The following is a 27289-nucleotide window of genomic DNA, read 5'->3' as shown; positions in this document are numbered from 1 at the left end:
TAAACGAAGGTTCCCTGTAAATTTACGAGGGATCTCTGTAGATTTACGAAGGTGCTTCGAAAATTTCCATTAAGATTGTAAAATCGACAGAGATCGTTCAAAAAATTAACGAAGGTTTTTGTAAATATATGAAGAGCTTCGTAAATTAACAAAGGAACCGTTGGCAATTTTTTTTTGCGGAAGGATCCGTCGTTTTTTCCGGACATTAATTTTTACAGTGCAAAGCAAACCTAAAGTTAGGTTAGGTCACCGTTTCGGAACCTCACCCAACCCCACCCAACCGAAAGTGACGGAAATTTCAAACAGTCAACTCAGGCACTCTTTCCATTGTACCTGCCTCACATTTGTCTATTCATTCGGATTCCTTTGCATCCTGCCTTACATTTTACAATGGTTGGCATGACTGCCGATAGCTATCGTTTCAGTGCTGCTGATAAGGACGGTGGAGGCTGTCACGATTCAAAGGTTGAGCGGTACGATGTGCTTTCACGTTTTTCTCTGGCCAGTTACATCACCTTGTCGATTGGAGTGCACCAGCGTGCCATCAACAGTTACAGTGCCGCCGTCTGACACACTTTGCCCCTTCGACACACTGAGTGAGCCCTGCATCCTTGTGCACACACGTACTGTAATTTGTTTATAATCTGACAGGGCAGATGGTTGCTGGGTCGATACACTGTAAAAATTAATGTCCGGAAAAAACGACGGATCCTTCGGCAAAAAAATTGCCAACGGTTCCTTCGTTAATTTACGAAAGCCTTCGTATATTTACAAAAACCTTCGTTAATTTTATGAACGATCTCTGTCGATTTTACAATCACAATGGAAATTTACGAAGCACCTTCCTAAATCTACAAAGATACTTCGTAAATTTACAGGGAACCTTCGTTTATAAACAAAGAACCTTCATTAATATAGAGATCCTTCGGCAAACAAATTGCCAACAGATCCTTCGTTTAAGGTAAAATATCAATTGTGGGTCACATTTTTGAAAATTCCAAATTAAGGCCTTCAATTTTGACCTGGTGACAAAAGTGCATGTGCGGCCTTTAAATATGGTTCTTGGACTACGTTTTGCAGACAGTAGCCCCCTCTATCATCCATATTTACTAAGCTGTGGCTGTTTTAAAAATAGTCTGTTTTGGCCCACAATTGATTTTTGGAACCAGTTGTGGGTCAGCATTGTAGAAAGCTCAAATTTGGATATGATTTGCTTAAATGTGAGAGGAATTCACTTTTGAATTTATTTTTCGGAATCGTGAAAACTGCAGGATCTGTAGCACAATGAATCAATTCTGGGTCATATCAATTGAGGGCCATTTCGTCTTTTTGCTTGTAAATTGACCACTTTTTTAAGATATTTTCCTATTTTCATTAATAAAAGGTCCCTGGTTCTCAATAAACCAAGCAGGCACGTATTTCACTCAAAGAGGAGAAATACATAAACCGACATAAACAGGCTTATTTCACTGTGAGACAGATGTGAGCGATGTGAGTAAAACGTCCTGGACTGGAGACGAAACTTTTATAGTGCATATTCTAGGGCCGCCGGTGTGGTAGACAATCCAACACCACACCCTGTCATTGTGAGGTATTGCTACAGTTTATAATCTATTTCAGTCAGAATATTTAGTCTGTAGGGATTGATTTGACTCCTACAGGGCCGGACTGGCCTCGGGTGCCTAGCCTGCAGCTAGAGAGCGGTCCGGGCGCTATGTAAGCCCCGCAATGCCCCCTTCCCAACAAAAAAAGCCTTATGGCGGACTGGAAGTAAGAGCTAGCGTTGTCATTCGGGGCTGTAGCCTAAGCTTAACATAACCTTCGTATCGTAGTACTATATGTGACTGAGCAGAAAAATGGAATTTACTGTGATACATCAGTCATTCAGAAGCGCAGAAAACAAAAAATATAAGAAAAACTACCGCAAAATTCGTCAAAAATAATGGGTCGGGCATGGTAGCGAACGCTACTTTGCCATCACTCTACAAATCGAAGAGTGTACATGGTATGCTCTAACTGGAGCATGCCTGCAAGCACGCTCTAACTAGCGCATGCCTGCCAAGCATGCACTTACTAGCGCATACATGCCATGTACACGCTTCCTGATGCAGACAACTCCCTATCCCTTATGCACTAGATGCATGCTTCAGTTAGCGTGTACATGGCATGTATGCACTAGTTAGTGCATGCCTGGCAGGCATGCGCTAGCTAGAGCGTGCTTGCAGGCATGCTCCAGTTAGAGCATACCATGTACACTCTTCGATTTGTAGAGCACCCGCGCACCATGGCATCGAACGATTTCGGCTGTACTATGGTAAGTTTATGTTCCCTGGCCTATTATGAACCTAAATCAGCAAGGGCGTCCCGTTTCGGTGGCAATTTGAAAAACAAACGATTTTTCGCCTCGTTGGATGGGCGCTTTTTTCACGACTTTTTGAAGGGCCTTCCTTTGAAGCCTGATAGGAGCTGTTACAGTCGTCGCTCGGACATACAACGCTATTTGGGGAGACAAAGAAAGGTTGGAGGAAGGTCTACCGCGAAATTCAAATCGATTCAATCTGCGTCGGAGTAGCGGTGACCCGTCGAAAAAAAATGACCCACAATTGATTCGTGACCCACAATTGATTTTTTACCTTATTTACGAAGGTCCGCCGTAGATTTACGAAGACCCGTCGTAGATTTACGAAGCCCGCCGTAAATTTACGAAGGGCTTCGTAGATTAACAACAGACTTTGTACATTTACGAATTTTCTTCGTAAATTTACAAAGAACCTTCGTAAATTAACGACGAACTTCCGTTGATTTACAAAACTTCCTGTTGTATGAAATTGTATGAAACTTATCACCAGCGAAGCGCCGTGAGAGTAGGCAACACTTTGTGGCCAGTAACTAGCCGAGCACCGCGCCGTGAGAGTGGGCAACACTTCGTGGCCAGCGGCCAGTCAAGCGCCGTGGGAGTAGGCAACACTTCGGGACCAGCGTTCAGCCAAGCGCCTTGAGAGTAGGCAACACTTCGTGGCAAGCGGCCAGTAAAACGCCGCCGTGAGAGTAGGCAGCACTATGTGTCTTGTGGCGAGCCAGGCGCCGTGAGAGGGGGCTACACTTCGAAGCCAGCGGCCAGCCAATACGTTGTGGCCGGTGGCCTTCTAAGGAAGGTTGGTGTTTTGTTCCCGGCACAGTGTTACAATGGTGGCATAAAACGAGACTTTTTCTGTGGCGTTGCTCTAGTTCTGGTGCTGTGAAAAGGCTGTGGCCAATGGGTACCATTTCGGCGAAATCTTTTATGATTCCTGTTATTTTACACTCTCAGACTCGTATTGACTTTTTATCTGTTGCCATAAAGGTTTTTGTGCAAACGTAATATGTTCTATTTTCTCTTTGGCTATGCACTATTTTGTTCATTGTATAATGTTTATAGTCCATTAAACCTGACTTAATGTCATTTGCAATGTACTTTTCAATTTTAACATGACCTATTGACAATTATATCCCTGAAACGATCAGAATTGTGCATAGTTAAGGAGAAAATAGTACATTTTACGTTTGCTCAAAAACCGCTATAAGCAATAGAGAAAAAAGTCCATATTGGTCTGAGCGTGTAGCAGAAAAAGGCTGTTCAGGGCCAAATTGTTCCTTGAAATAGTGTCAGGAGAAGGGAGTACTCCAGCCGGTTCCAGTACAACTAATTCGAATTCGGATTTGTTTGAAAACCATCCTTTAGCTTATCCTAAGCTTCCCAGTCGGCGAAAATGGTCAAGCAGCTCTGATTTGTCAGTGACTGACATCGGACGTTCGAATGGCTCTCAGAAACAGATGCCAGGTGTGCCCGATGGTCCTTGGCGCATGCTGTGTGCTGTGAAAATGACAGTGAAAATGACAGTGCGTGCGTCGCTTGTTCATGGCTGCTGTCCTGTGGCGTGCCGAAGGGGTGGTCAACCTGCCCGACGCGGAGCCGCATATGCGATAAAGAATTGAAAAGACAAGACAGGCCATAAACCGGAGAGCTTTTGTTTTATCCGCTCAGTTTAAAGAAACTAGGTCCCTTCGTATTTTGATGCAAGGATAAAGTTTGCGAAACAGGCTCATTTTTCTTTTCACGAAAGACTCCACGAGGAAACCACAACGAGACAGATATGATGATCTCGGGGCCGAAGACTGGTGGCTGCTTCACTTCTCGTCCACTGCCCCTGCTGAAGGTGGCACGTAGAACACGCGAGCGCGCCGGGCTGCACAAAAACACACATGTTTGAGACATTTACAGTGACTTTCAGTTTGCATGGGGCAAAATTTTTGAAACGGAGACACAAAAATTACACCTTCACTCACTCCACGAGCGTGCACCCTCAAGGTTTTTGTACAAATTTTGTCAGAGATATCACAGTTTTTTACAGGGGCAATACACTGAAAATAACCCAAAACTGACTTGGGCGATTGCTTCCATACGCGTTGTTGCACATTGTTCAAAGATTTTTTTGTGTTAAGGCCTTACAAAAAGAATCATTTTATGCCCAGAATGGCGTTGATCGGACGTCAGGGAGCAGAGCAGCTACCAATCAAATTTTCATCCAAAATCGAACTGGTGGAAGGCCCTTAGTCCGCAAAAATTAAGATATCTTAACTCCGTTTGCTCCAAAATGTAGGAAATTGAAGTAGCTATCGCGTGAACTAGAACCATGAACATCGAGCAACCAAAAGTACTAAATTTCATTCAAAAACAATTTTTTAAGATCACGGTTATTCCATTTGCGATGCAGGACGCACTTTCAGCGCGATACAAATTTCATCGCTATTTTCTGTGATGATTATTGCAAAAAGGTGTGATGAGCTGCTGCATCGCAGAATTTTGCAATGATCATTGCAAAAAACTGTATTGAATGCAGAGTTGGTGTTGCCGTCATCGCATTTTTATGCAATAATTCCTACTTTCATTGCAGAAATGTGCGATGATCATTGCAAAAATTTGTGATACAAAAGTCATAGCATCTGGGGAGCAATGATTCGTGGGAATCACATTTTGGATATTATCGCACGTTTTTGTGTTGAAATCATTGCAACTTGGATAACAGTGATTTTGCAAAAATGATCAAAACAGGTTTTTTTTCGTAAAATTTTGTACTTTTGATTGCTTGATGTTCATAGTTCTAGTTCATGCGATAGCCGCTTCAATTATCTACATTTTGGCGCAAACGGGGTTGAGAGACCTTCATTTTACGGACTGAGGGACTTCCACCGGTTCGGTTTATGACGATAATTTGATTGGTAGCTGCTCCGCTCCCTGACGTCCGATCGACGCCATTCTGGGCCTAAAATTCTCTTTTTCGTAAGGTCTTGACACATGAAAAGTTTGAAAAACGAACAACAACGCGTATGGAAGCAATCGCAAAGGTCAGTTTTGGGCCATTTTCAGTGTATTGCCTCCTCAAGGAAAAAAGCTTTTCGTATAAATTTGCACGCGACTTTGAACTAAAATAGGGCTATATGAGCAGTTTTTTTGTACACTTGTGCAAAACTGCACAGGATACTGTCAGTTTTGAGCAGTACCCTCCAGCATCCTGTCAGTATCCTGTGCAGTTTTGTACACGTGTACAGAAAACTGCTCACATAGCCCTATTTTAGTTCAAAGTCGCGTGCAAATTGGTCCGAAAAGTTTTTCTCCTTGAGAGGGCAATACACTGAAAATGGCCCAAAACTGAGCTTTGCGATTGCTTCCATACGCGTTGGTGCCTCCCACAAAATTGTACATAACATTCAACATTTGGTGTGATAAAATGTCACCATCCTTAGAGCGTTGTGTCACGCTCGTTTCAACGTGAATAATTTTACTTATGGATGTGTCACATCCAAACGAGTGGAACACAATTATCAAATAACCGTGACATTTGGTTATCAATAGTATAGGGCCTGTGATAAAAGTGTCATTTTGTGATGAGATTATCATCCACGTTTCTATCATAAAGTGCCAAGTAAGTTTTACAGTGTACCCCATATAGTAGTACGATTGCGCTTACTCTGATCATAGTAGTCGTACACGGTGACAGGAACAGGCTTCTGGTTGGACACGAGGTGGGTACGGATGGCGGCTATCTCGACGCAGTACTCCTCGGTGTCCATCTGGAACCGCGTGGCAAAGGCCATGATCGAATCAGTTGGACAGTCTCAGAAAGAGCACCCCAGTATCATTGGGTACTCCATTAAAATTGGAGCGAAAGGTTCTACGTTTCTTTCAAACGATGAATACGCCTGACCGTACAGCCTTCTTCAAGCATAGTTTCCGACATGCACAAAATGTACTCTGCAGTTTTTTTTGGGCATAAACTTTGCACAAAATTGTGCGTGTGTTTAAAATGCACGAATTTGTGTGTAACTCAGCACGAAAGTGTACGTAGTTCCGCACGAAATCGTGCTTTTCACGCACTGTGCATCTAGATTTGAGTTTCTAGAAGCGCGTACAGGCTGCACACTTCACGAGCGGCGTAACGGTACACTGTTATTCCACTGGCGGTACAGACCACACTTTCTGCGCGATATAAATTTTCTCGCACTTTATTGTGATGATGATCATTGCGAAAAGGTGTGATGAGCTTGCAATGATTGTTGCAAAAAACTGTAATGATCGCGGATTTTGCGTTGTCATCATCGCAGTTCTTTGCAACAATTCCGATTTTCATTGCAGAAAGTTGCGATGATCATAGCAGAATTTTGTGCGCTGCAGAAGTCATTGCATCTCAAGAGCAATGATTCGTGGGAATCGCATTTTAGAGATCATCGCACGTTTTTGTGTTGAAAGTATCGCAACTTGGATAACAGAGTACACCTTCGTAGCACCCGTGTGGCAAAGCTTCTGCTGAGACAGTGCTCACCTTGTCGAAGTAGAGCACGACGGCGGTGTCCTGGTCCTTAGTCTCGACGCGCTTCACGTCCGCGGTCTTCTTGAGGGCGGGCAGCGCGTCCTGGTCCACTGCAAAGCCAGACGGCAGCGACACCTCTACCACTGCCATGTTGCTCTCGCAACCCCACGGCCCCGCGATGAAGCTAAAGGGCACATCACACTGTCAAACCAAGTGCAGCATTCAACTCTTTCCAGAGCGGAGTCATTCTCCATACTCGACACTTCAATTGAGGAGGAAAAGAGGGGTTCAAGCGGTGAATCGTGTGTGTATCATAGGTCCGGTAATCATAGGAATCATAAGAATCGTAATCACGATAACGACCTGAAAATCGAGTTCAAAGCCGTTTGCGTGGGGGCAACCACTCGAGAAATCCTGTGTGCCCTGGAGCCCTACAAATCTCAGAATAACCAAGATTTTTCCGGAAAGAGGCCAGAAAACAGCATTTTTGGCCCGTCCCGTTCATTTTTTGTAAAAAAAATGACGGAGGGACGGGCATATAGTATGATCCCTGCTGTGCGTCCGTCCGTTCGTCCGTCCGAGGACTTCCCGTGGTCCGATCTTGACCAAATTTAGTATGCAGCCTCCTTGGGTGACCCTAAGAACCACCCGGTGGCAGCAAATCCGATCCGAGCCCCGGGGGCGCTGCTGCAGGTGCATCATGGTCTACATAGGGTCGAGGAGGATCTCGGCAACGGATGCAGCTAGAAGGGCATGTAGGGGTATTTTTGGAATCGGGGCGACGAGAAAAAAACAATGGTGCCAGTTTCGAGCGAATCGGAGAAGTTCGGACCCGGGTTCAAATCCCAGCGGGGTATTTTTGAACATTCTTTTTATTCGAGTTTTTGCATTGTTTCTGATGTTCTTGAGGGTGCTGATGACGAAAACTACATTTATTTTAACCCCAGACTCAGGTTTAATTCCCGTCAGGGTCAAACATAGGCGAAATTCGTACGTTTCTTAATGTACGGGACGGGCCAAAGTTGCCGATGAATATCGCTACTTTTCCTGTTATTTAAGGCTTAAAAATGGACGGAATCTGACGAAATCTTTTGTCTTTAGAAATCTTGTGTCGTCAAACATCGTACGAGGTTGCCCCTCGGCCGTTCGTCTGCGCCTTAAATGGGCTTGTGGTCAACCAGAAGTGAGGCATTCGGTCTGTTTTCGCTTTGAACAACATATTTAGCAGGCTGGGGAATCCCGCGGGCATCATGCATGTGCACACATGTGTACTTGCGCTCAAATTGATCCAAAAAACGGAAGAAGGGGTTAAGTCGAGTTGATTCAGTGACCTCTCATCAGTCTATCAAGTAAACATGAGCGAAAATATGGTCCAAAAATAAGTGTGGTGAGACAAGTCCCATCCTCTTGCATCTATATTTAGATGACATTCCCCACCTGTTCTCCCACCTGCAAGGTTAAGGCCTTGCAAAAGTGCACGGTTTCAACTCGACTTACCCCCTTCTTCCGCTTCCTGGATCAATTCCGAGTGGTGGACCAATCGGGAGAAATTCACAAACCCCTAACTCCTGGCATGGTGCTAAAGCGGAGAGCTCCACACTTCTAGTGTGCAAAGACTACAAACTCTGGCACTTTGAAGTGCGGAGACTGCAAATTCCGCATACACACAACCGCATTTCAAGTGTGAAGTTCTACTCTACACACTTGCACAGTGGGCCAGAATGGACCGGTCGAGGCCGCCAAAGTCCCGGATAAGTTTTAAGCTTGAGTCACTTAACACCTTCACGCCGGTACGAGAACATGGTTCTCGTACCGGCGTGCAACATTCGAACCAAACGTTTATCCCCACCAATTGATTCCTCGTTTGGAACGTCGCACTTTCGGTTTCAGTCCTATTTCAAGGGGTCCTATTCAAAAGATCTTATCTGGGCGTTCCCCCCAACACAATCTTATCTTAAACGCAGGTGAAATTTACTCAGTTTGACCATTTGGGAAGGGTATGAGAGTAATCGGAATATATTTCTACATGCACTGTTGGTTTCTTTGATCTTTCATCTTTCATCAAGATTTTTTGAATAGGACCCCTCGATTTAGCGTCGCTTGACCTCAAAAAAGCACCCTTCCACCGGCCTTGATGTCCACTGTGATTTGTTTTCACAATCTCACCTGGAGCACACCCGCAGCACGAGCGTGATGGGCGTCGCCTTGGCCGCCTCGGCGCGCAGCTTGAAGAGAGGGTGCTTGCCCGCCGTGGCCTCGTTGAAGCTCCAGGACACTTGCGCCAGCGAGAAGCCGGTGCCGTCGGCCGTCAGCTCGACCTCGCGGACAGAGCGGGGCAGCTGCAACAAGCAGAATAACACTGCACTGGGAACGCAAGGCATGGAAAGAAAGCTCTTGAGGCATCACTCCAAGCGGAAGGTTTTTTTAAAACTTTCCAGGAGAAATAGACGGCATGGTGCAAAAATCTCATACGGAAAAGAAGCAGCGTGAAAATAACAGAAGCATTTACTTCATACATGCTGCGTTGAAACGACGCCTGTTTTGATTTTTGACAAGCAGAAAATTATTTAGAAGAAGATCAGGGTCTTGAACCAAGGGCAAAAAAATTCGCCCGTCATGTTACTCAGGCACGCCCACCGAGAATGCAAGCCGGTGCAGGTCCCCAGGGCAAAGACTCTTTTCAACTCTGCGTGCCAATAACTTTCCGTTGCATCGGAGACGCGCAACGTTTAAATAAAATCTGAAATATTATTTGCACGCAGGAACATTTTGTTCAACATATGCACCGTCAGGGCACGTCAGAAGGAGAAAATGATCCTACGTGTGAATATATTTTTCGTTATGTGCATGCACAGCGTTCATACAAAAGAACATTACACGGTAAAAACGGAACCTGGTTTTCCCAGGAACTGCCTGGAAATCGCCTATGTCTCTACCATACACTGATAAAAATTTTGTAGTAACTTAGCGACACATTTGTCGCTACACATTTGTCGCTAATTTTTTTAACAACAAGATTTGTTGTGGAACGAATAGCCTGTTAAACCATAGTCGTACAGGAACTAAAGGATAATTTCACAACGACTAACTTGTTATAACACATCAACAGTCCACTTTCAAAAACAAGTCGTTGACCAACAACAAATGTTGTAAGTCAACGACAAGTATTGCAAGTCGAAGATTTTGTTATGTCTGCGACAAGTACTCATGGAGAACTTTTGTCGCTAAATTTATTTTGCATGGTTCTTTTTTTATCAAGAGTAATTTCACTATGACTTGGCGAACAAAATAGATGAATTTTCATAATTCGCTTTCATTGAGCAGATAATTGCAAAAGATGTTGTTTGCACACAAATTGTATCGTTAAGGGTGATAACAAGAATATTGTTCTTCAACGACAAATTGTCGCTGACTTGAGTCAACGACATTCGTTTCGCTTTGGTTCATGATGAAGTTCTATGTTTTGGAACGACTAAATTTTCACTCATCTGATTGTTTCTGTACAATCAATTTTTAACAGTGTAGGCTTCCTGGGAAAACCAAGTTCCGTTTTTACCGTGTAATATTTTCCCTGACTTTCCTAACGCGAAATTGCAAATTTCTCTGACAAGTGAGCGCATCGAAACATTGACTGAGTTGAACGGGAACGACCGGTGCCTCGCACTTTCATCCGCGGTTGCCCAGCAAACAGGTCCAGTGCCGCAGTAAATATATTTTTCCCTGACATTTTGCCGCATTTTCCGAAATTCCCTGACATTTCCCTGACTTAATTTTTTTTCCTCGACTTTTCCCTGATTTCAAGGTTTTCAAGATTTGTATTATCGCTGATGCAGCGTGTATTGTATAAGGTCCATTTTATTGATTAAACGCTGCCTGTCTGGGTTTCAAACTTCTCCTGATGGTTTTAAAGTAGGTCCTTGGGAAGAATACGAATTGCAGCCGCCGGCTAGCAAGAGTAACGCCTCAGAGTGACAAGATGCCCCGACAACTAGAACTAGGCGCCTCACCCTGCTGTAGTCTCCCCGCTAATGATGTTCTCGGTGACGACAAAAACCGCCCCCAAAAAGGAAATCAACGTAAATTTCAGTGTACAAATCCAATGAAATTCAGTCGAATTTCGACGAGTTTTTTAGTCGTATTTCGATAAATTTCGGTCAAATTTAGAATTTTTTTTTATAAATTTCAGCGACTTTTACATATTTGATAAATTTCGGTGTACAAGTTTGGCTAGAGTTGTTTCCCCTTGTGCCCCCGCTCACCTCGTGCCGCTGCAGCACCAAGCCAGTCTCGTCGTTGACGACGATGGGCGCGTCCTGCTTGGCGCCCTCGGCCGCGTACGAGAAGACGAGGCGCATGTCGCCGGCGGGCAGCGCCATGCGCTCCGCCATGGCGGCCAGCGCTTGCAGACCCACCACGGTGTCCTGCCGGGACGGCGTTTTAAGAGTCAAGCCTTGGAAGGTGGAAGAGAGAGAGAGAGAGAGAGAGAGAGAGAGAGAGAGAGAGAGAGAGAGAGAGAAGGGGAGAGAAAGGGGAGAGAGAGAGGTGGGGTGGGATCCACACTATCAACTCAAGTGTCACTTTACACTTCCCGGTGCGGAGTGATTCTCCACACTTGGGGTGGAGAAGATTGCGCCCTTGGCACTCGTCCTGCTTGGATCCACGCGTGAGTTCTGTACGCTAGTGATGAATCAAGGCCAAGCGCCTGCGAACGTAGAGTAGTCCAGCCCGCAACACTGCTATGTTCAACGCGTGGCCTACGCCCAGTTCGCAGGCGCTTGAAACACCACCCGTCCAAGAGTGGAGAATTTTACCTCACCAGGCACACCAAGTCAGGGTTGTTGACATTAATTTTCAATAAATTTCAAATTTCAAATAAAATTTCATTTTTCATTAAAATAAATTTGAGTCATTTCTTTGAGTCTCGTTGTTGGAATAGACTCAGGATCCAGTAATCTAAGAAAGTGTTGAGTTCAATGAATATTGTGATGCTGTTGGCCCTATAGGAGGATGAGAAGTCAAAATCAACGGCGTCAATTAACGCCGGTAATTTTGACTTCTCGTCCTTCTGTAGGCAAAGGCATCGAACTGAAAATCGTCCTAGAATATTTGAACCTTTCTGAGTCCATTCCAGCAAAAAGACTCAAAGTAATAATACAAATAAATTTTAACAAAAACCTTGAAGAAAATGTGCACAATTAACGTTAAAATTTACTTTAACAGCTCTTGCTTAAACAGCTCACTCTAATTGTCTTACGAAAAAATATTCCCATATTACGAAGGAAATGGCGCAAGCATAATACGAAGGTGGTCTTTCTTCGTATTACGAATGTTTTTCTTTGAATCTTACAATGAAAAAGCTTAAAAGATTTGTTACGAAGGAATATTGCTTCGTATTATGCTTGCGCCGAATTCACTGTGCCGTAGAACGGGGTAATATGAGACATAAAGGAAAATCGAGGCCAATCGCCCTTTTTTTGGTTTTTGTCGCGTTGCTCCAAAGTGGTTGTTCAGAAGCCCATCGTGAATTTTTTTTCGTGACCTAGGAGGCGTTGGCAGCTCACAGGAAACGCACGAAGGCAATCAGAGACTCGCCAGGATTATTAAGAACCAAACGAAAATCCTCTAAATTCTGACAAGTTTTATAAAGTTCGTAAAAACCTCCCCAGAAACCTCGGTTGGAACTCGGGTTCTCGTCCGAACGAGGTTTAAATGTGTAGACAATCATGTCAACATAATCAGGACAAATTTTGGTTCTGTTATGTCTACTCCCGGGCCGCCTGTTCCAGATGGAATACAAGGTAGGTTTACGCCAGACCGCGTCTTGTCGTAACAGGCTTCGCGATGTCTGCTCGCTGCCTTTTTCTCCAATCCGCGCCTGGCGTACCTACCTTGGCCTGCGGCGCTAGCCTGCCTTCGGCAGGCAATGGCTTCTCCATCTCCATCGACGATTTTCCTAACTTGTTGCGTGCTGGGGGGCTCCGCCCCCCAGACCCCCCTTCATTCTAGAAAGAGTTGCTTCATCTCCAGATAACTCGATCTTGACCCTTGTACTTTTTCCCAACCGAGCTCCGCCCCCCAGACCCCCCTTTTATCACGACAGAAGCGATCTGCCTACAAAAAACTCGATTTTTCGCCGTTTTTTAAGTGTTTTTTGGCTATAAAAACTAAACCAGTTGACCTAGGATGGTGAGATTTCGCGTGTGCCGAGCCAAGGACATACCCAAAAAGTGTGCAAAATCTCACCGAGATCGGCCGAGCCGTTCAGGAGGAGTAGTGCGGACACACAGACACACACACACACACATGGACAGACAGACAGACAGGAAAAATTTTTCAAACCCACTGGAGTAACAGGCTTCGCTATCGCTCAGCCAACAATTTTGTTACCTTGCAGGGAAAATAGAGACACCTCTTTTGGTTTGAAACATGAGGCCAAACATACTCCACTGTTATCAATTTCATTTTTTTACGATTTTAACACGAATTGGTTTTACTACCTGACCGGCATCTATGCTCTTCGTTTAGTATTTTCTTGTGACAGGCACAACTCACAACTTCTTAAACATTTTTCAGCTCTCTTTTGTGACACCCATTTTTCTTCCCTCCAGATTTTATCTCTTCTTCATTGTAGTCCCCCATCATCTTTAAAATGAATGAAAAGAACTTAAAAAGCTCCAAACCCGCCTTATGAGCTAATTTTTCATACTTCTTTACCATTTTTCTTTTTTGTCTCATATTACCCCACATTGCAGGGAAATATGGGACGGCATTCCGAGGGTTATTGCAAGGTCCCTACTGCACCTACAAATCTGAAATTTGGAGGGAGTGTAGCCAAAGGGTCAATGAACAAGTGATGAACACCTCAGCACCTCAAGTTAAAATTAAAAGAGGGAAATTTACAAAAAGCCCCGAAATTTGTCTCATATTACCCCGTTCTACGGTAACATACGAATAACATAGGTCAAATTTCATAGTAAGACATTTAGAGTGAGGGAGCACCTGCGTCGAGGCGAATCCGCCGTTGGAGTTGCGCTGCGCGATGAGCCACTGCATGATGGGGAATGCCTCCCCGGCCAGGCCGCGCTGCAGGTACGCCAGCAGGGCGTAGGCCGTCATCTCCACGTTGACGGAGTTGGGCTGGCTGCGGAACGGGTTTTTAGGGTCGGCCGCGTCTGACTTGCTCCACCACCGGAGTCCGCCTGCGAGGAAGACAGCCATTCATATCCACCACACTGTGACACCAAGCGGGGAAACTCCGCACTTGAAATGCGGAGGTGCGGACTTTGCAGCCTCTGCTTTTGAAAGTGCAAAGTTAACATTCTCCACTGGTCCGGTGCGGAACTTTCCAAGTATAGAGCGTTTAAATCCAAGAGCTACCCCACACCTCAAGTGTGGTGACTGCAATTCCGACTCCTCCACTTGGTTTGATAGTCGGTTGTGTTCCAAGCGCAGAGGCATTAAAATTCACTCCTCCGCATTTTAAGTGCGGAATTCTCCACACTTAGTCTCACAGTGAGATGCATAGAAAACTCATTACAGCACCGAAGAGAGGTGTACACTTAAAACCTATCGAGTATTTTGAGAAAATCGATAGCACAAATTTATTTCTTTGTTTTACGAGTAGTTCATCCACTACGAGGTTTACGCTTCGAAAATTTGCTTGAAATACTTTGTGGTAAAATGCTGGCATTACTTTTTGAACTCTGGCGGTATGCATGCGTAACATTCAGGTGCATATTAGCGTGCGTGATAAATCGTAAGATAACCGAAATTCTACGAATTTTTACTTTTTTTCGGGGCTGTTTTGAGCAATTGTTCGGGTCCTAATATTTCTTTGAAAAATAATTACACTGAGATTCCAAACGCTATGAGTATAGCACGTATGGTGCAATGCGCTGTGATATCGCACCATACGTGCAATGCCTCAGCCATATTGCACCTTTGGTGCAATGCTTCCCGAAAAGGCCCTATGCTAATGCATGGGAAATGGGAGGCATTGCTCTTCATGTGCAATGCTTTTGCATTGCACCAATTGACGCTATACTCATAGCGTTTGGATTCTCAGTGTAGAGTCTTCGAGAGCGAAAACCCCTCTTCCTTCGAAAACAGCTCGTAACGTTTACAGATATTTTGAACGCTTTTCTTACGTGCGGACTGGGCCTTTGCGTTAAGCATCTTGAACGCCTCGTCCTTGGCAGGGTGGCTGGCCAAGTGCAGGGCGTAGGTGGTGATGGCGAGGGCGTAGGGGTCGTCCAGGTCGGACCGGCCCTCGAGCAAGAAGTTGAGCGCCTTCGTGGTTGCGTCCTGGTACTTCGACGTGGCATTCTGCAAGGCACGCGGGCAACGGCGTGAGCACACTGACTAAATATTTTGTTGAAAAATCTTAGCTTACGGTTAGAGATAATATTTTGTAAGACGGCAGATGGCATCTTTTGCAGTAAAAATTGGTTTGTTTGGGTACATAAATTGGGAAGTGTAATTAAGACATCGTCACAGCGCTCCAAGCTCTACCTTGCTGCAGGTCGGTCAGTGAAAGCTGAGCTTAAACTCAGCGGCTGAACGGGGACCATACCACGAGGGAAGTGGCTTGTCAACAATTTGCGTGGAGTTATCAAACTAAACCTTCGATTTACGCAGAGTGTGTCAGCACTATCTGAAGTTTTCAGCTTGTATTTCAAGCACTAAGTTTCAAAGGCGTCGATTTGAACCCTAGTAAAGATTTCCCTTCGAAGAAATTCATAAGAATACATAAAGAAATTGGTGGCTTTTTAAAATAAATTGAGCAGAACAATTAAAAAGGATCGTTAGCACTTATCTGCCTTGTTCGGTACGAATCCTACCAAGAGATTGTGGAGCACGAAACGCGTGTGGGGTTTGGGCCGCCTGCACCGTTAGCACACTGCGGCGCTCACCTTCTCCTGCAGGAAGGCGGTGAGCACGTAGGCGGTGAGGGCGAGCCCCTTGGCCGCGCCGCCCTGCATGTCGCGGTGGCAGATGGAGCCCACCTCCGGGAAGGAGCCGTCCGCAGCCTGATGCCTGGACAGCCACGCCAGGGCCTCGTCGATGACGCGCCCCTCCACCGGCACCACCGACTCGGCCATCCGGAAGGACTTGGCCACGAAGGCCGTCAGCCTGGACATCGTACACACACCAGGGATGATACCCAAACCGAAACGATACCAGGGCCGTTACGACAACAGTTTGCACATATGACTTAAACTCAAAAGAGGGTAGCACCTGGAACCTAGGGAAGAGGTTTTCCTTTGATCAAGGTGTACCGGAGGTTTGTTCCCATATGGGCCAAGTCCAAGCACTTCCCTGAGTTTTGTTGATTTAGGCCCCAAAAAGAACAAAAGTCAGGGGAGCGATATTTGGACTTGGTCCGTATAGAAACAAAACTCCGGCACGCCTTGATCAACAAGGGAAAGCTGTTCCCTTGGTTCCAGGTGCTACACTTTTTGAGTTTGAGTCATAAGTGCAAACTGTTTTCGTAACGGCCCTGGTATCGTTTCGGTTTGGGTATCATCCCTGACACACACTCGTGTAAATTTTGTCAGAATGTCAGAAACATGTCTGAAATCCTGATCAAAATCCGTGCACCTCTGAAAGCTTAATTTCTGAAAACTTTAGCCAAAATTGATGGCTTGAGATGTGCAGAATGTCAGAGTAAGTTTTAAGCTTTCAGAGGTGCGCGAATTTTGATCAGGCTTTCAGACATGTTTCTGACGTTCTGACAAGATTTACACGACTGCACTTAACTAGGGGTACGAGCCGTTTAGTGTGGGCGCGCAGTGTGGCTGATGAGGGGATGGGATGGGTACGTGCGTGTACGTACGCAGGGCGTACAAACTCCACATTTATTTGCGGATTTTGACTTTTTATTTCGTAAACGGCAGGGAATAAAAAAGGTTGTGCATAGAATAACTAAAAGTCAAAATGAAATTTAAAATATTAGTTATTCTGTGCATAACTTTTTTATCTCTACTTGTTGACGAGATAAAGGCACCCGAAATCCTAATAAATGTTAAGTTCGCACGCCCTGTAGGTACGTTGATTTCACGCGGGTTACACTACTAAAGAGAGGGTAATACCACACTCTAGTCACACGGAAGCAGCCACACCCACCATGTGCTGCCGTTGCGGTCCGACTCCCCGAACGCGCTGAAGGAGCCGTCCCTGTGTCGGTACGTCATCTCCTTCTGATAACCCATCTCCGTGAAGGAGCGAGCCTTGCGTTCCAGGGCGGGGGTCAGCTTGTTGGTATGCTGAAAAACGGAGGAAGTTGGAAAACACTTTACTCTGGTGGACTTTTTAAATGCATAGTTATGCACTTTTGATGCACACACTGTGGCGAAAAGGGTACAGAAAATTCTGTTAACTTTTTGGCCAAGATTCTCCGTAGCCCATGTATGAATATTCTCCGTAGGCTCTTACAGTCTTCTCCGTAGGACCGCAGAGTTGTACTATGCAGTCCTACGGAGAAGACTGTACGGTCCTACGGAAAATACTCTAAGGTCCTACGGAGAATATTGACAAGGGGGCTACGGAGAATTACCACGGGCAGTATTTTCCGCACGTTTTTGCCACATTGTACAGCGTAGCATTTGCAAAGTAGATACATTTAGTTTGACACGGTGCTGCAACACGTACATTGAGGTACTTCATGATGACGATGTTGGGAACGAAGTTGAGCATGTTCTGCTCACCACATCCGAACGGCATTCTGATAAGTTTGTCCAGGTTGGCTGTGGTGGGTCCCAGAACGTCACCTGCAAAATACCGTTACATTTTAAGCACGCGTCAGGAGGTATTCAATTCAAACGGGGAAAAAAATGACAGTTTTGATTTTTTTTTTAAATTTGACAATGCAACGGTTAGGAGGGCGACGAAAAGGAATCGTAATATACCGGACAAACGGCAGAAAAATGCGAAATTCTCGCATCTTTTAAGTTGTTTAAACACTGTGGCTAAAAGCTACGGAAAATTCTGTAAACAGCTTGTGGTAATTCTCCGTAGCCCCCTTGTCAGTATTCTCCGTAGGCTCTTACAGTATTTTCTGTAGGACCGCACAGTATTCTCTGTAGGACCTTACAGTATTCTCCGTAGGACCATACAGTCTTCCATGTCCTACGGAGAAGACTCTGCGATCCTACGGAGAATACTGCACGGCCCTACGGAGAATACTGTAAGAGCCTACGGAGATTATTGATAAGAGGGCTACGGAGAATCCAGGCAAAAAAATTAACAGAATTTTCCGTACCTTTTTGCCACAGTGAACAATGCGGGCACCATTCTATCCTAGAATACAGGCACAAGAAATGACGTGCATGCTTCTTACCGATGGCAGACACTTCTACCGTTTCTGAATCGGGCACCGTGTTCTCGGGGAACTCGAGGGCAACGATCGTCTTGAAGGTCTCTGCTTTGGCAAGGGACACCGGAATGGCTTTGTTGCGATACTGAGTCTCCCCCTCCGCCTGAAAATGAAATGGGGGCGTGAGGAAAGCCACACTTCAAATTCAGAGAATGAGACGTCACGTGCGTTGTAACACGTTCGTTTGATATGATTTCACATTCGTTTGAATGTTGATTCACGTTTAAACGAATGTGGCGAAATTCTGAATCTAACGAATGTGACGTCACATCCGTACGATAACAGTGCACAACGAATATGTCTCTGTCTCTTTCTCTCTGTCCCTCTCTCTCTCTCTCTCTCTCTCTCTCTCTCCTCTCACTCTCTCGCTCTCTCTCTCTCTCTCTCTCTCTCTCTCGTCTCTCTCTGTCTCTCTCTGTCTCTCTCTCTGTCTCTCTCTCTCTCTCTCTGTCACATGTTTGCAATTTTTAGAGCAGTACACACTTTCATTCACGTTGAAACGAATGTGACATAATGTCACGGTCGGTGGGGCATTGTTTCACATTCGTTTGGATGAGCATTAGCCTCAAACGAGCGCATTCACACCGCCAACGGATAAGAGCGAGGTGGGAGTACCCAGTGCCCTTGTTTCCACCTTAAAGCACAATTCGATCGATCGTCCAATGTCCCTCACCTTGACCTTCAGGGCCCGCTCCAACGCGTCGCCGGCCTTGTCTCCGATGGCGGTGACCTTGAGCGACACGTGGCCCACCTTCTTGGGGGTGATGTCGAAGGACGCGGAGGCGGCGCCCTGCCGCGGCACAGCCACCTGCCGCGTCTGTCTCGCGGCGCCTGAGAACACGCACCACTGTCAACCGGGTGGGAAGTGACGAAGTCCACACTTTGAATGCAGAGGTGCGGAATTTGCTGATTCCGTACTTGGAAGTGCAGAGTTTGCAGTCCCCACTCCCCACTTGAAGTGTGGAGTTCTCCACGCTTGCACCATGCCAAGAGATACACTGGTAGCCAAGGAATGTGACGTCACGTTCGTTTTCACGTGTAAACGGCGATGTTAGTTTGAGCGTGACAAACGGTGAAAATTTACAGTCAAACGAATGTGACATACCGCACCGCTTTGTCACATTACTTCGGGTGCGACACGCAATCAGCTGTCGAACTGTCACACCACTGCAAATGCAAAGGCGATACTCAAGAACTTTTTTTTGGCGATACAATTCAGTATCGCCAACAAACGGCATTACGGAAAAGTATTGCCTTCAGAACGGCGATACACAGAAGTATCGCCAAAATTTGGCGATACTTTTGGGTATCGCCAAAACCACGGCATTAAACTAACGACTTGTCCCCTTGATTTGTTCAACGTTTAATGCCAAATCTTGGCAATACTCCGAAGTATCGCCAAATTTTGGCGATACTTTTGTGTATCGCCGTTTTGAAGGCAATACTTTTACGTAAGGCCGTTTATTGGCGATACTCAATTGTATCGCCAAAAAAGGTACTAAAAGTATTGCCGTTGGATTTGCAGTGACTAAAACGAATGTGACACATGGTACCCAAGTACACATGACGTGTCAAACGAATGTGACATCCATGTACTGTCACGTTCGTTCGATTGTGACATGTCCACGTCACATTAAAACGAACGTAACACCGCTTAATCTAACAATCATGGCATGTCACATCCAAACGAACATGACAAAGTGGGCATGTCACATGTCACAATTTAACGAATGTGACAGTACATGGATGTCACATTCGTTTGGATGTGACACGTCATGTGTACTTGGGTACCATGTGTCACATTCGTTTTAACGTCACAGTTTGACAGCTGATTCCGTGTCACACCCGAAGTAATGTGACAAAGCGGTGCGGTATGTCACAGTCGTTTGACTGTAAATTTTCACCGTTTGTAACGCTCAAACTAACATCGCCGTTTTCACGTGAAAGCGAACGTGACGTCACATTCCTTGGCTACCAGTGTAGGGGTTCCATGACCTACTCTACACTGCAAAACTGCACACGCACTGCAAATCCAACGGCAATACTTTTAGTACCTTTTTTGGCGATACAATTGAGTATCGCCAATAAACGGCCTTACGTAAAAGTATTGCCTTCAAAACGGCGATACACAAAAGTATCGCCAAAATTTGGCGATACTTCGGAGTATTGCCAAGATTTGGCATTAAACGTTGAACAAATCAAGGGGACAAGTCGTTAGTTTAATGCCGTGGTTTTGGCGATACCCAAAAGTATCGCCAAATTTTGGCGATACTTCTGTGTATCGCCGTTCTGAAGGCAATACTTTTCCGTAATGCCGTTTGTTGGCGATACTGAATTGTATCGCCAAAAAAAAGTTCTTGAGTATCGCCTTTGCATTTGCAGTGCGTGTAAGACTAGAGAATCACTCCGCACCAGGAAGTGAGCAGTTGATCTGACACTGAGCCGAAAGCTTACCAGTGTCGTCACCGGCGAAGTCGAAGTCCCCGTGCTCGTTGTCCAGCGTCACCGTGGCGGAGGTGTCCTCGTCCATGTAGTTGAAGACGATGACGGGCACCTGCACTGTCTCGCCTCGAATCACGGAGTAGGGGAGGTTCAGGGTGGCGAAGAACGGCCTGAACACCGTCAGCTGCAACGCAAGATCCGTCAGTCCACTGCACTGGTAAAAGTAAAGCTTAACAAGCTGGGGCAGCCCTTTCGTCGAACCAACTTGCCAGCTCCACTTCGCTGCGGCGGCAACTCGGTTCGACAGGGGTCGGCCCAGCTTGGCCTGCCGGCGGTTCCTCGGGCCATCAGACCCAACTTGGCAAATCGGGTCAGGCTCTCGCGGTAAATGCGTAATGTAAAACGACCACATTTTAGTATCATTCGTTTGCTGCCTTTACTTCGACGCCTCCTAAAAAGAATAATCCTGTCAGTGCTTATGCAAGACAATGTCAACTGTCAGCGCAGATTGTACGACGTAAAAAGCTTTTTCTTATAAAATTCTGTGACGCCAACATGCTGCTTCAAATTTCTTGGCAATGGACTTGTTAAGGGGGCACACCAGTGAAAATGCAGAGGTTTCAAAAAACGATCATTCTGAGAAAAGTAACCGATGTCTTCCATTGATATTTTATTCTTGGCTCCAAATTATGTCAAAGAAAAGGCAAATCAGTGCGGGAGAGCGAGGTGGCGATGGCAAGATAAGGCGCCAGTGCACTTCATTTTTCAACGACCTTGCTTCACTCCTGCCACGATTCCGCCTCTCTGGATTGAGCTTCGCGCACGGGATTTGAAAATTTCTCAACAGGACACATGTGGCTATGGTCTGAACCACGGGCATGCAAAAAGAATGATTTTGAATTCGTTTTTTCAGAAGGCAAAAATAGAAACAAATTTTTTAACCAATCTTTTCGCGCTTTCATGGCTGCAGCTCACGTCCTATTTATGGGATGGCCATTTCCGAGGTTCAGACCATAGACGCAAGTGTAACGAACATTTTGCCGCAAACCGCATTAAATTATCTTAATTTTTGCGTCCGTGAGAGTGGCACAAAGGTATAAAAAGGGTGTTTTGAGAAAAAGCCCTTTAAGTGAAAACATAGATTTGACGTGTTTTTTCGGATTATAAATGCGTGTTTTGACGTATTTTAGTTCAGTTTGCGCCAATATGTTCCTCTTTTCAACTGCGTTTGGGTGGGTTTTGTAATTGAAGTTCAAGTGAAAAACCTGAACGTTAACAATTTGTCAAAAATATGCAAAAATAATTACCTTTTTAGCAACTTCAAAAATGTGCACAAGCCAAAGTAATCGGAATTTCGCGTCGGGGTTGGCGGCATTCGACTCGGAATGAATAGCAGAAAAATAAGATAAAATAAAAGAGAAGGCAAAAATTTGACGATCTTCACTGGTGTGCCCCCTTAAGCAAGCCAAAACGATGGGTTGGCATTTTTTTCTGAATAAGCGTTCAAAAACGAATAATGCTCTGGTTCGTTGAAAATCGGACAAAAACTGGCCGAGTTATGATTTTTCATGTTATCAGCACTTAAATACTTGAGGTACTAAAAATCATTTTTTTTTCTAAAAAAGGAAAAAAAGACGCATATACTTTTTTTCGGCGATGAATCGAAATCCGGGCGGCGTTGGACGAATCCCTCCCGAGTTTATGAAGTTTGTCAAACCAACCGTCGTGGTGTTGTAAGGGAGAACTATTACACAGAATTGAAGAAAACATGACTAGAGAACCATAGCCTTTTGAAACAAGCCAAACAATTCAACGTCATCATAGAGGGGCAGTTTTAATGCGCGACTGCTGGTGCTTTCAGCTTCGCGATTTTCGCAAGGGCGCAGATGCCGAGAAACTAGTTGCCAACCCGTGAAAATTAATTTACTGCCTTCTTCCTGCTAAGAACATTTTAATAATGATGGACTTTAAAGATGTTCCATTGTCAGAACACTGCTGAGTTCATAAGCATTGGAATTTTTTGAATTTACCAGCATTTTGATTTCTATTTATTGTCAAGTTTGAATTTCGACGGGTGGCACATCGACCACATTGGTACCACTGCCATTGGTAGTCCCCTGAGCCACAACTTCACAACACCACTTCTTTTCTTTCTCCACACTCTTACACAATAATCAAATTAACTTCGTGACTCCTAGGATTTCATGAAATCGTATTTTTTCTTGGTGAAATGGGGTCATGTATATCATTTTGAAGGTAAAGGTCCATACTTAACTCTCCTGTAATAACATTTGACCCAAGAAGCGAATTCAAGCTCAAAGACCAAAAAGAAAGAAAAGCGTCCGGAATTACCCCACTCCCCCTTACTATGGCCATCACTGGGCACACTACCCTTAGCGGCGAGCTACTAAGTGACTTCTCACCGGAACAAATGAACAGCGCATGAACAGGGCACCTCTGGTCTAAATGCAAAACCACCTAGACAATGACCGCTCCCTCGGCAAGGCCGTCGACACAATCTGTCAGATTTTTTTTTTTTACTTAAAAAAAAGAAAAAACTTTTCTGTTTCACTTACTTTATATTTGTTTTTAATACCTGATAATACATGCTAGCTCTATACCCGATTTAAGTTATCTACAACTTTCCCCACAAGCCTCTGGCCATGAGACTAGGGGTAATGGACTCGCAACGGAGCTGGCCGGAATCTCTGCTTTGCTAATTGTAGTTCACTATTTCTCCGACTAAATATGCGAGTTTTGAGATGGGTCGGGCATTTTTGGAAAGAAGACATCTTAAAGTATGCCCTAAATTCAAAAAAGTTTCAATTTTCCCACCAGGGCTCGAACAGGGACAGCTTAACCGTTACGCTACTCAAATGCGCAGGGCGACGGCCATGGTGCCAGGGGCGACGCAGGGGGGGCGCCTCTTCAACTTGCGCTAGAAGCTTCCGGATGCCGCAAAAGTGATGGGACAAGTGGTGCACCTTGATATATGTCGAAGCCAAACTATGTCCCATCACTTTTGAGGCATCCGGAAGCTTCTAGCGCAAGTTGAAGAGGCGCCCCCCCTGCGTCGCCCCTGGCACCATGGCCGTCGCCCTGCGCATTTGAGTAGCGCAACGGTTAAGCTGTTCCTGTTCGAGCCCTGGTGGGAAAATTAAAACTTTTTTGAATTTAGGGCATACTTTAAGATGTCTTCTTTCCGAAAATGCCCGACCCATCTCAAAAATCGCATATTTAGTCGAAGAAATAGTGAACTACAATTAGCAAGGCAGAGATTCCGGCCAGCTCCGTTGCGAGTCCATTACCCCTAGTCTCATGCTCTGGCACAGGAAGATTTTTTGCACAAATCATGAATTTTGTATGATGAACCCCAGTTAGGGTGGTCCGAAAGAAAATGAAGTTGCTCGGATCGTCCAACGCCGCCCGGAATTCGATTCTTCGCCGAAAAAAAGTATATGCGTCTTTTTTTCCTTTATTAGAAAAAAAATGATTTTTAGCACCTCAAGTATTTAAGGGGGCACACCAGTGAAAATCGTCGAATTTTGGCTTTCTTTTTTATTTTATCTTATTTTTCTTCTATTTATCCCGAGTCGAACGCCGCAAACCCCACCCCTAAATTCCAATAACTTTGGGTCGTGCACATTTTTTAAGTTCCTAAAAAGGTTATTATTTTTGCATATTTTAGACCAATTGTTAACGTTTAGGTTTTCCACTTAAAGTTCAATTACAAAACCCTTGAACCACCCAAACGCAGTCGTAAAAAGGAACATTTTGGCGCAAACCGAACTAAAATACGTGAAAAGGCGCATTTATAATCGGCAAAAAACACGTCAAATCTATGTTTCTACTTAAAGGGCTTTTACTCAAAACACCCTTTTTGTACCTTTGTGCCACTCTCACGGGCGCAAAAATTGAGATAATTCAATGCGGTTTGCGGCAAAATGTTTGTTAAACTTGCGTCTATGGTCTGAACCTCGGAAATGGCCATCCCATAAATAGAACGTAAGCAGCAGCCATGAAAGCGCGAAAAAATTGGTTAAAAAAATTGTTTCTATTTTTGCCTTCTGAAATAACAAATTCAAAATTATTCTTTTTGTATGCCCGTGGTTCAGACCATAGCCACATGTGTCCTGTTGAGAAAATTTCAAATCCCGTGCTCGAGGCTCAATCCAGAGAGGCGGAATCGTGGCAAGAGTGAGCCGAGGTCGCAGAAAACTGAAGTGCACTGGCGCTCCGTCTTGCCATCTCCACCCAACCCTCCCATACTCATATTTCTTTTCTTTGATATAATTTTGAGCCACGAATAAAATATCAATTGAATACATTGGTTACTTTCTCAGAATGATCGATTTTCGAAACCTCTGCATTTTCACTGGTGTGCCCCCTTAAGTGCTGATAACATGAAAAATCATAACTCGGCCAGTTTTTGTCCGATTTTCAACGAAACAGAGCATTTTTCGTTTTTGAACGCTTATTCAGAAAAAAAAAGCCAACCCATCGTTTTGGCTTGCTTAAGGGGGCACACCAGTGAAGATCGTCAAATTTTGCCTTCTCTTTTATTTTATCTTATTTTTCTGCTTTTCATTCCGAGTCGAATGCCGCCAACCCCGACGCGAAATTCCGATTACTTTGGCTTGTGCACATTTTTGAAGTTGCTAAAAAGGTAATTATTTTTGCATATTTTTGACAAATTGTTAACGTTCAGGTTTTTCACTTGAACTTCAATTACAAAACCCCTGACCCACCCAAACGCAGTTGAAAAGAGGAACATTTTGGCGCAAACTGAACTAAAATACGTCAAAAGACGCATTTTTAATTTGAAAAAAAAAAAAACACGTCAAATCTATGTTTTCACTTAAAGGACTTTTTCTCAAAACACCTTTTTTGTACCTTTGTGCCACTCTCACGGGCGCAAAAATTAAGATAATTTTATGCGGTTTGCGGCAAAATGTTCGTTACACTTGCGTCTATGGTCTGAACCTCGGAAATGGCCATCCCATAAAAAGGACGTGAGCTGCAGCCATGAAAGCGCAAAAAAATTGGTTTTAAAATTTCTTTCTATTTTTGCCTTTTGAAAAAACAAATTCAAAATCATTCTTTTGGCATGCCCGTGGTTCAGACCATAGCCACATGTGTCCTATTGAGAAATTTTCAAATCCCGTGCCCGAAGCTCAATCCAGAGAGGCGGAATCGTGGCAGGAGTGAAGCAAAGTCGTTGGAAAATGAAGTGCACTGGCGCATCATCTTGCCTTCGCCACCTCGCTCTCCCATACTGATTTTCCTTTTCTTTGACATAATTTTGAGACAAGATTAAAATCATTAAAATATCATTCGGATACATCGGTTAACTTTTCGCAGAATGATCGTTTTTCGAAACCTCTGCATTTTCACTGGTGTGCCCCCTTAATTTTGAGGGAAAAAATGACTAAATTTTGGCCTAAATGGGCAAGAGTTTCAGCTTATGGGCCGCTACAGCCGCTCCAAGGCCACCCTTTGAGCATGGCGGGGTGCTCCCACCACAAGGCAAGCCCAATCGACAGAACTGGAGTACCGGGTCCCATTTGCCTAACTCCAAGGGGGCATCAAATCTTTATTTTTTTCGAAAATCTTTTAATGTTGATGTTTCTTTGGGCCCTCTGGCTCTCAGATGGCCACCCGTTTTTGGCCCACCCTTCTAAACGAAAAAAAGTGGGCAGGGTCGATGCACTTGCCTCTGTGTCTGAGGGTCGTCGTTGTCGTCGTCTGTGTACAAGGTGGGAGTTCGAAGGCACTGTAGGAGTGCTTTGGATCATAAACAAGCTAAGGCCTCCCCTTTCGACGAAACGCACGGTGAAAACAGAACCTGGTTTCCCCGGAAACTCTGTCACTGTCACATCTGTATCACAAAAGTAGATGTTTCGGTACCTTTGTCGTCTCGCTGAGCCCCAGCCCCTGTTTCGGATCCATGGCCAGGGCAGACACGACCCACGACGTGATGGTGTCCGGGACGATCCTCTTGAGGGTCACGTTCCCGTCAGCACTGCAAACAGAGAGCACTTTGACGTCAAGCAAAACTGTCGGCCTCACTCAGCCTTGTGTTGACTTTTCCTCTCTCGGAAGTTATTTTCTACAGACGCCACATCTTTTATTCAGGGCATGCTAAATTAACAACAATTAGGATTTTGAGTGCCTTTATCTCGTCAACGACAAAAGGTAATAAAGTTATTCACAGGGTAACTTAAATTTAAAACTTGATTTTGAATTTAAGTTATTCTATGCATAACGATTTTATTTCCAGCCGTTTACGAAATAAAATGTCAAAAATCGCAAATAAATGTTAGGTTAGCACACCCTGCTTTTATTTTCCCTTCAGCTCTTCACAATTTATTATCGTTTTTGGATTCAATTGTTACTGTTATTAACGCATGAGAAACTACACACAGTCATAACAAAATATCAATGTGAAAGGACCAAATCAATCTTTATAATGAACAAATTTGTATAAAGCAGAAGAGAAAATAAGGCATTTTGCGTCTGTTAAAACTACGTAATAGCAAGATTGCAAAAGTTAATTAATAGACGAAAATGTCAGTACGAGGCTGAGAGTGCATTGCGCAAGTGGAAGCAATTTCTAGACACGCGG

General features: G+C 44.7%; 1 protein-coding gene across 8 annotated transcripts in view; it reads right to left on the bottom strand.

Moving 5' to 3' along the window:
* Nucleotides 1-3992: 3992 nt before the first annotated feature.
* LOC117650398 (alpha-1-macroglobulin-like) overlaps nucleotides 3993-27289 on the bottom strand; it is a 104873-nt gene continuing 81576 nt past the window's right edge. For all 8 annotated transcript variants that reach the window (XM_034393810.1, XM_034393808.1, XM_034393811.1 and 5 more), the window contains 14 exons: nucleotides 26572-26686; nucleotides 20677-20848; nucleotides 18896-19053; nucleotides 18187-18325; nucleotides 17499-17617; nucleotides 16974-17113; nucleotides 15761-15980; nucleotides 14996-15173; nucleotides 13848-14047; nucleotides 11108-11269; nucleotides 9015-9187; nucleotides 6861-7032; nucleotides 6009-6111; nucleotides 3993-4226 (listed from right to left, as the gene is read on the bottom strand). In XM_034393810.1, coding sequence (XP_034249701.1) covers nucleotides 4168-4226; nucleotides 6009-6111; nucleotides 6861-7032; nucleotides 9015-9187; nucleotides 11108-11269; nucleotides 13848-14047; nucleotides 14996-15173; nucleotides 15761-15980; nucleotides 16974-17113; nucleotides 17499-17617; nucleotides 18187-18325; nucleotides 18896-19053; nucleotides 20677-20848; nucleotides 26572-26686 — 2110 coding nt within the window. In that variant the 3' untranslated portion in view covers nucleotides 3993-4167. The remainder of the gene's footprint in view (nucleotides 4227-6008; nucleotides 6112-6860; nucleotides 7033-9014; nucleotides 9188-11107; nucleotides 11270-13847; nucleotides 14048-14995; nucleotides 15174-15760; nucleotides 15981-16973; nucleotides 17114-17498; nucleotides 17618-18186; nucleotides 18326-18895; nucleotides 19054-20676; nucleotides 20849-26571; nucleotides 26687-27289) is intronic.

Source organism: Thrips palmi, unplaced genomic scaffold, assembly GCF_012932325.1.
Source record: "Thrips palmi isolate BJ-2018 unplaced genomic scaffold, TpBJ-2018v1 HiC_scaffold_5, whole genome shotgun sequence".
In the NCBI taxonomy this organism is placed as follows: domain Eukaryota; kingdom Metazoa; phylum Arthropoda; class Insecta; order Thysanoptera; family Thripidae; genus Thrips; species Thrips palmi.
This window is presented reverse-complemented; position numbering and strand designations above follow the sequence as displayed.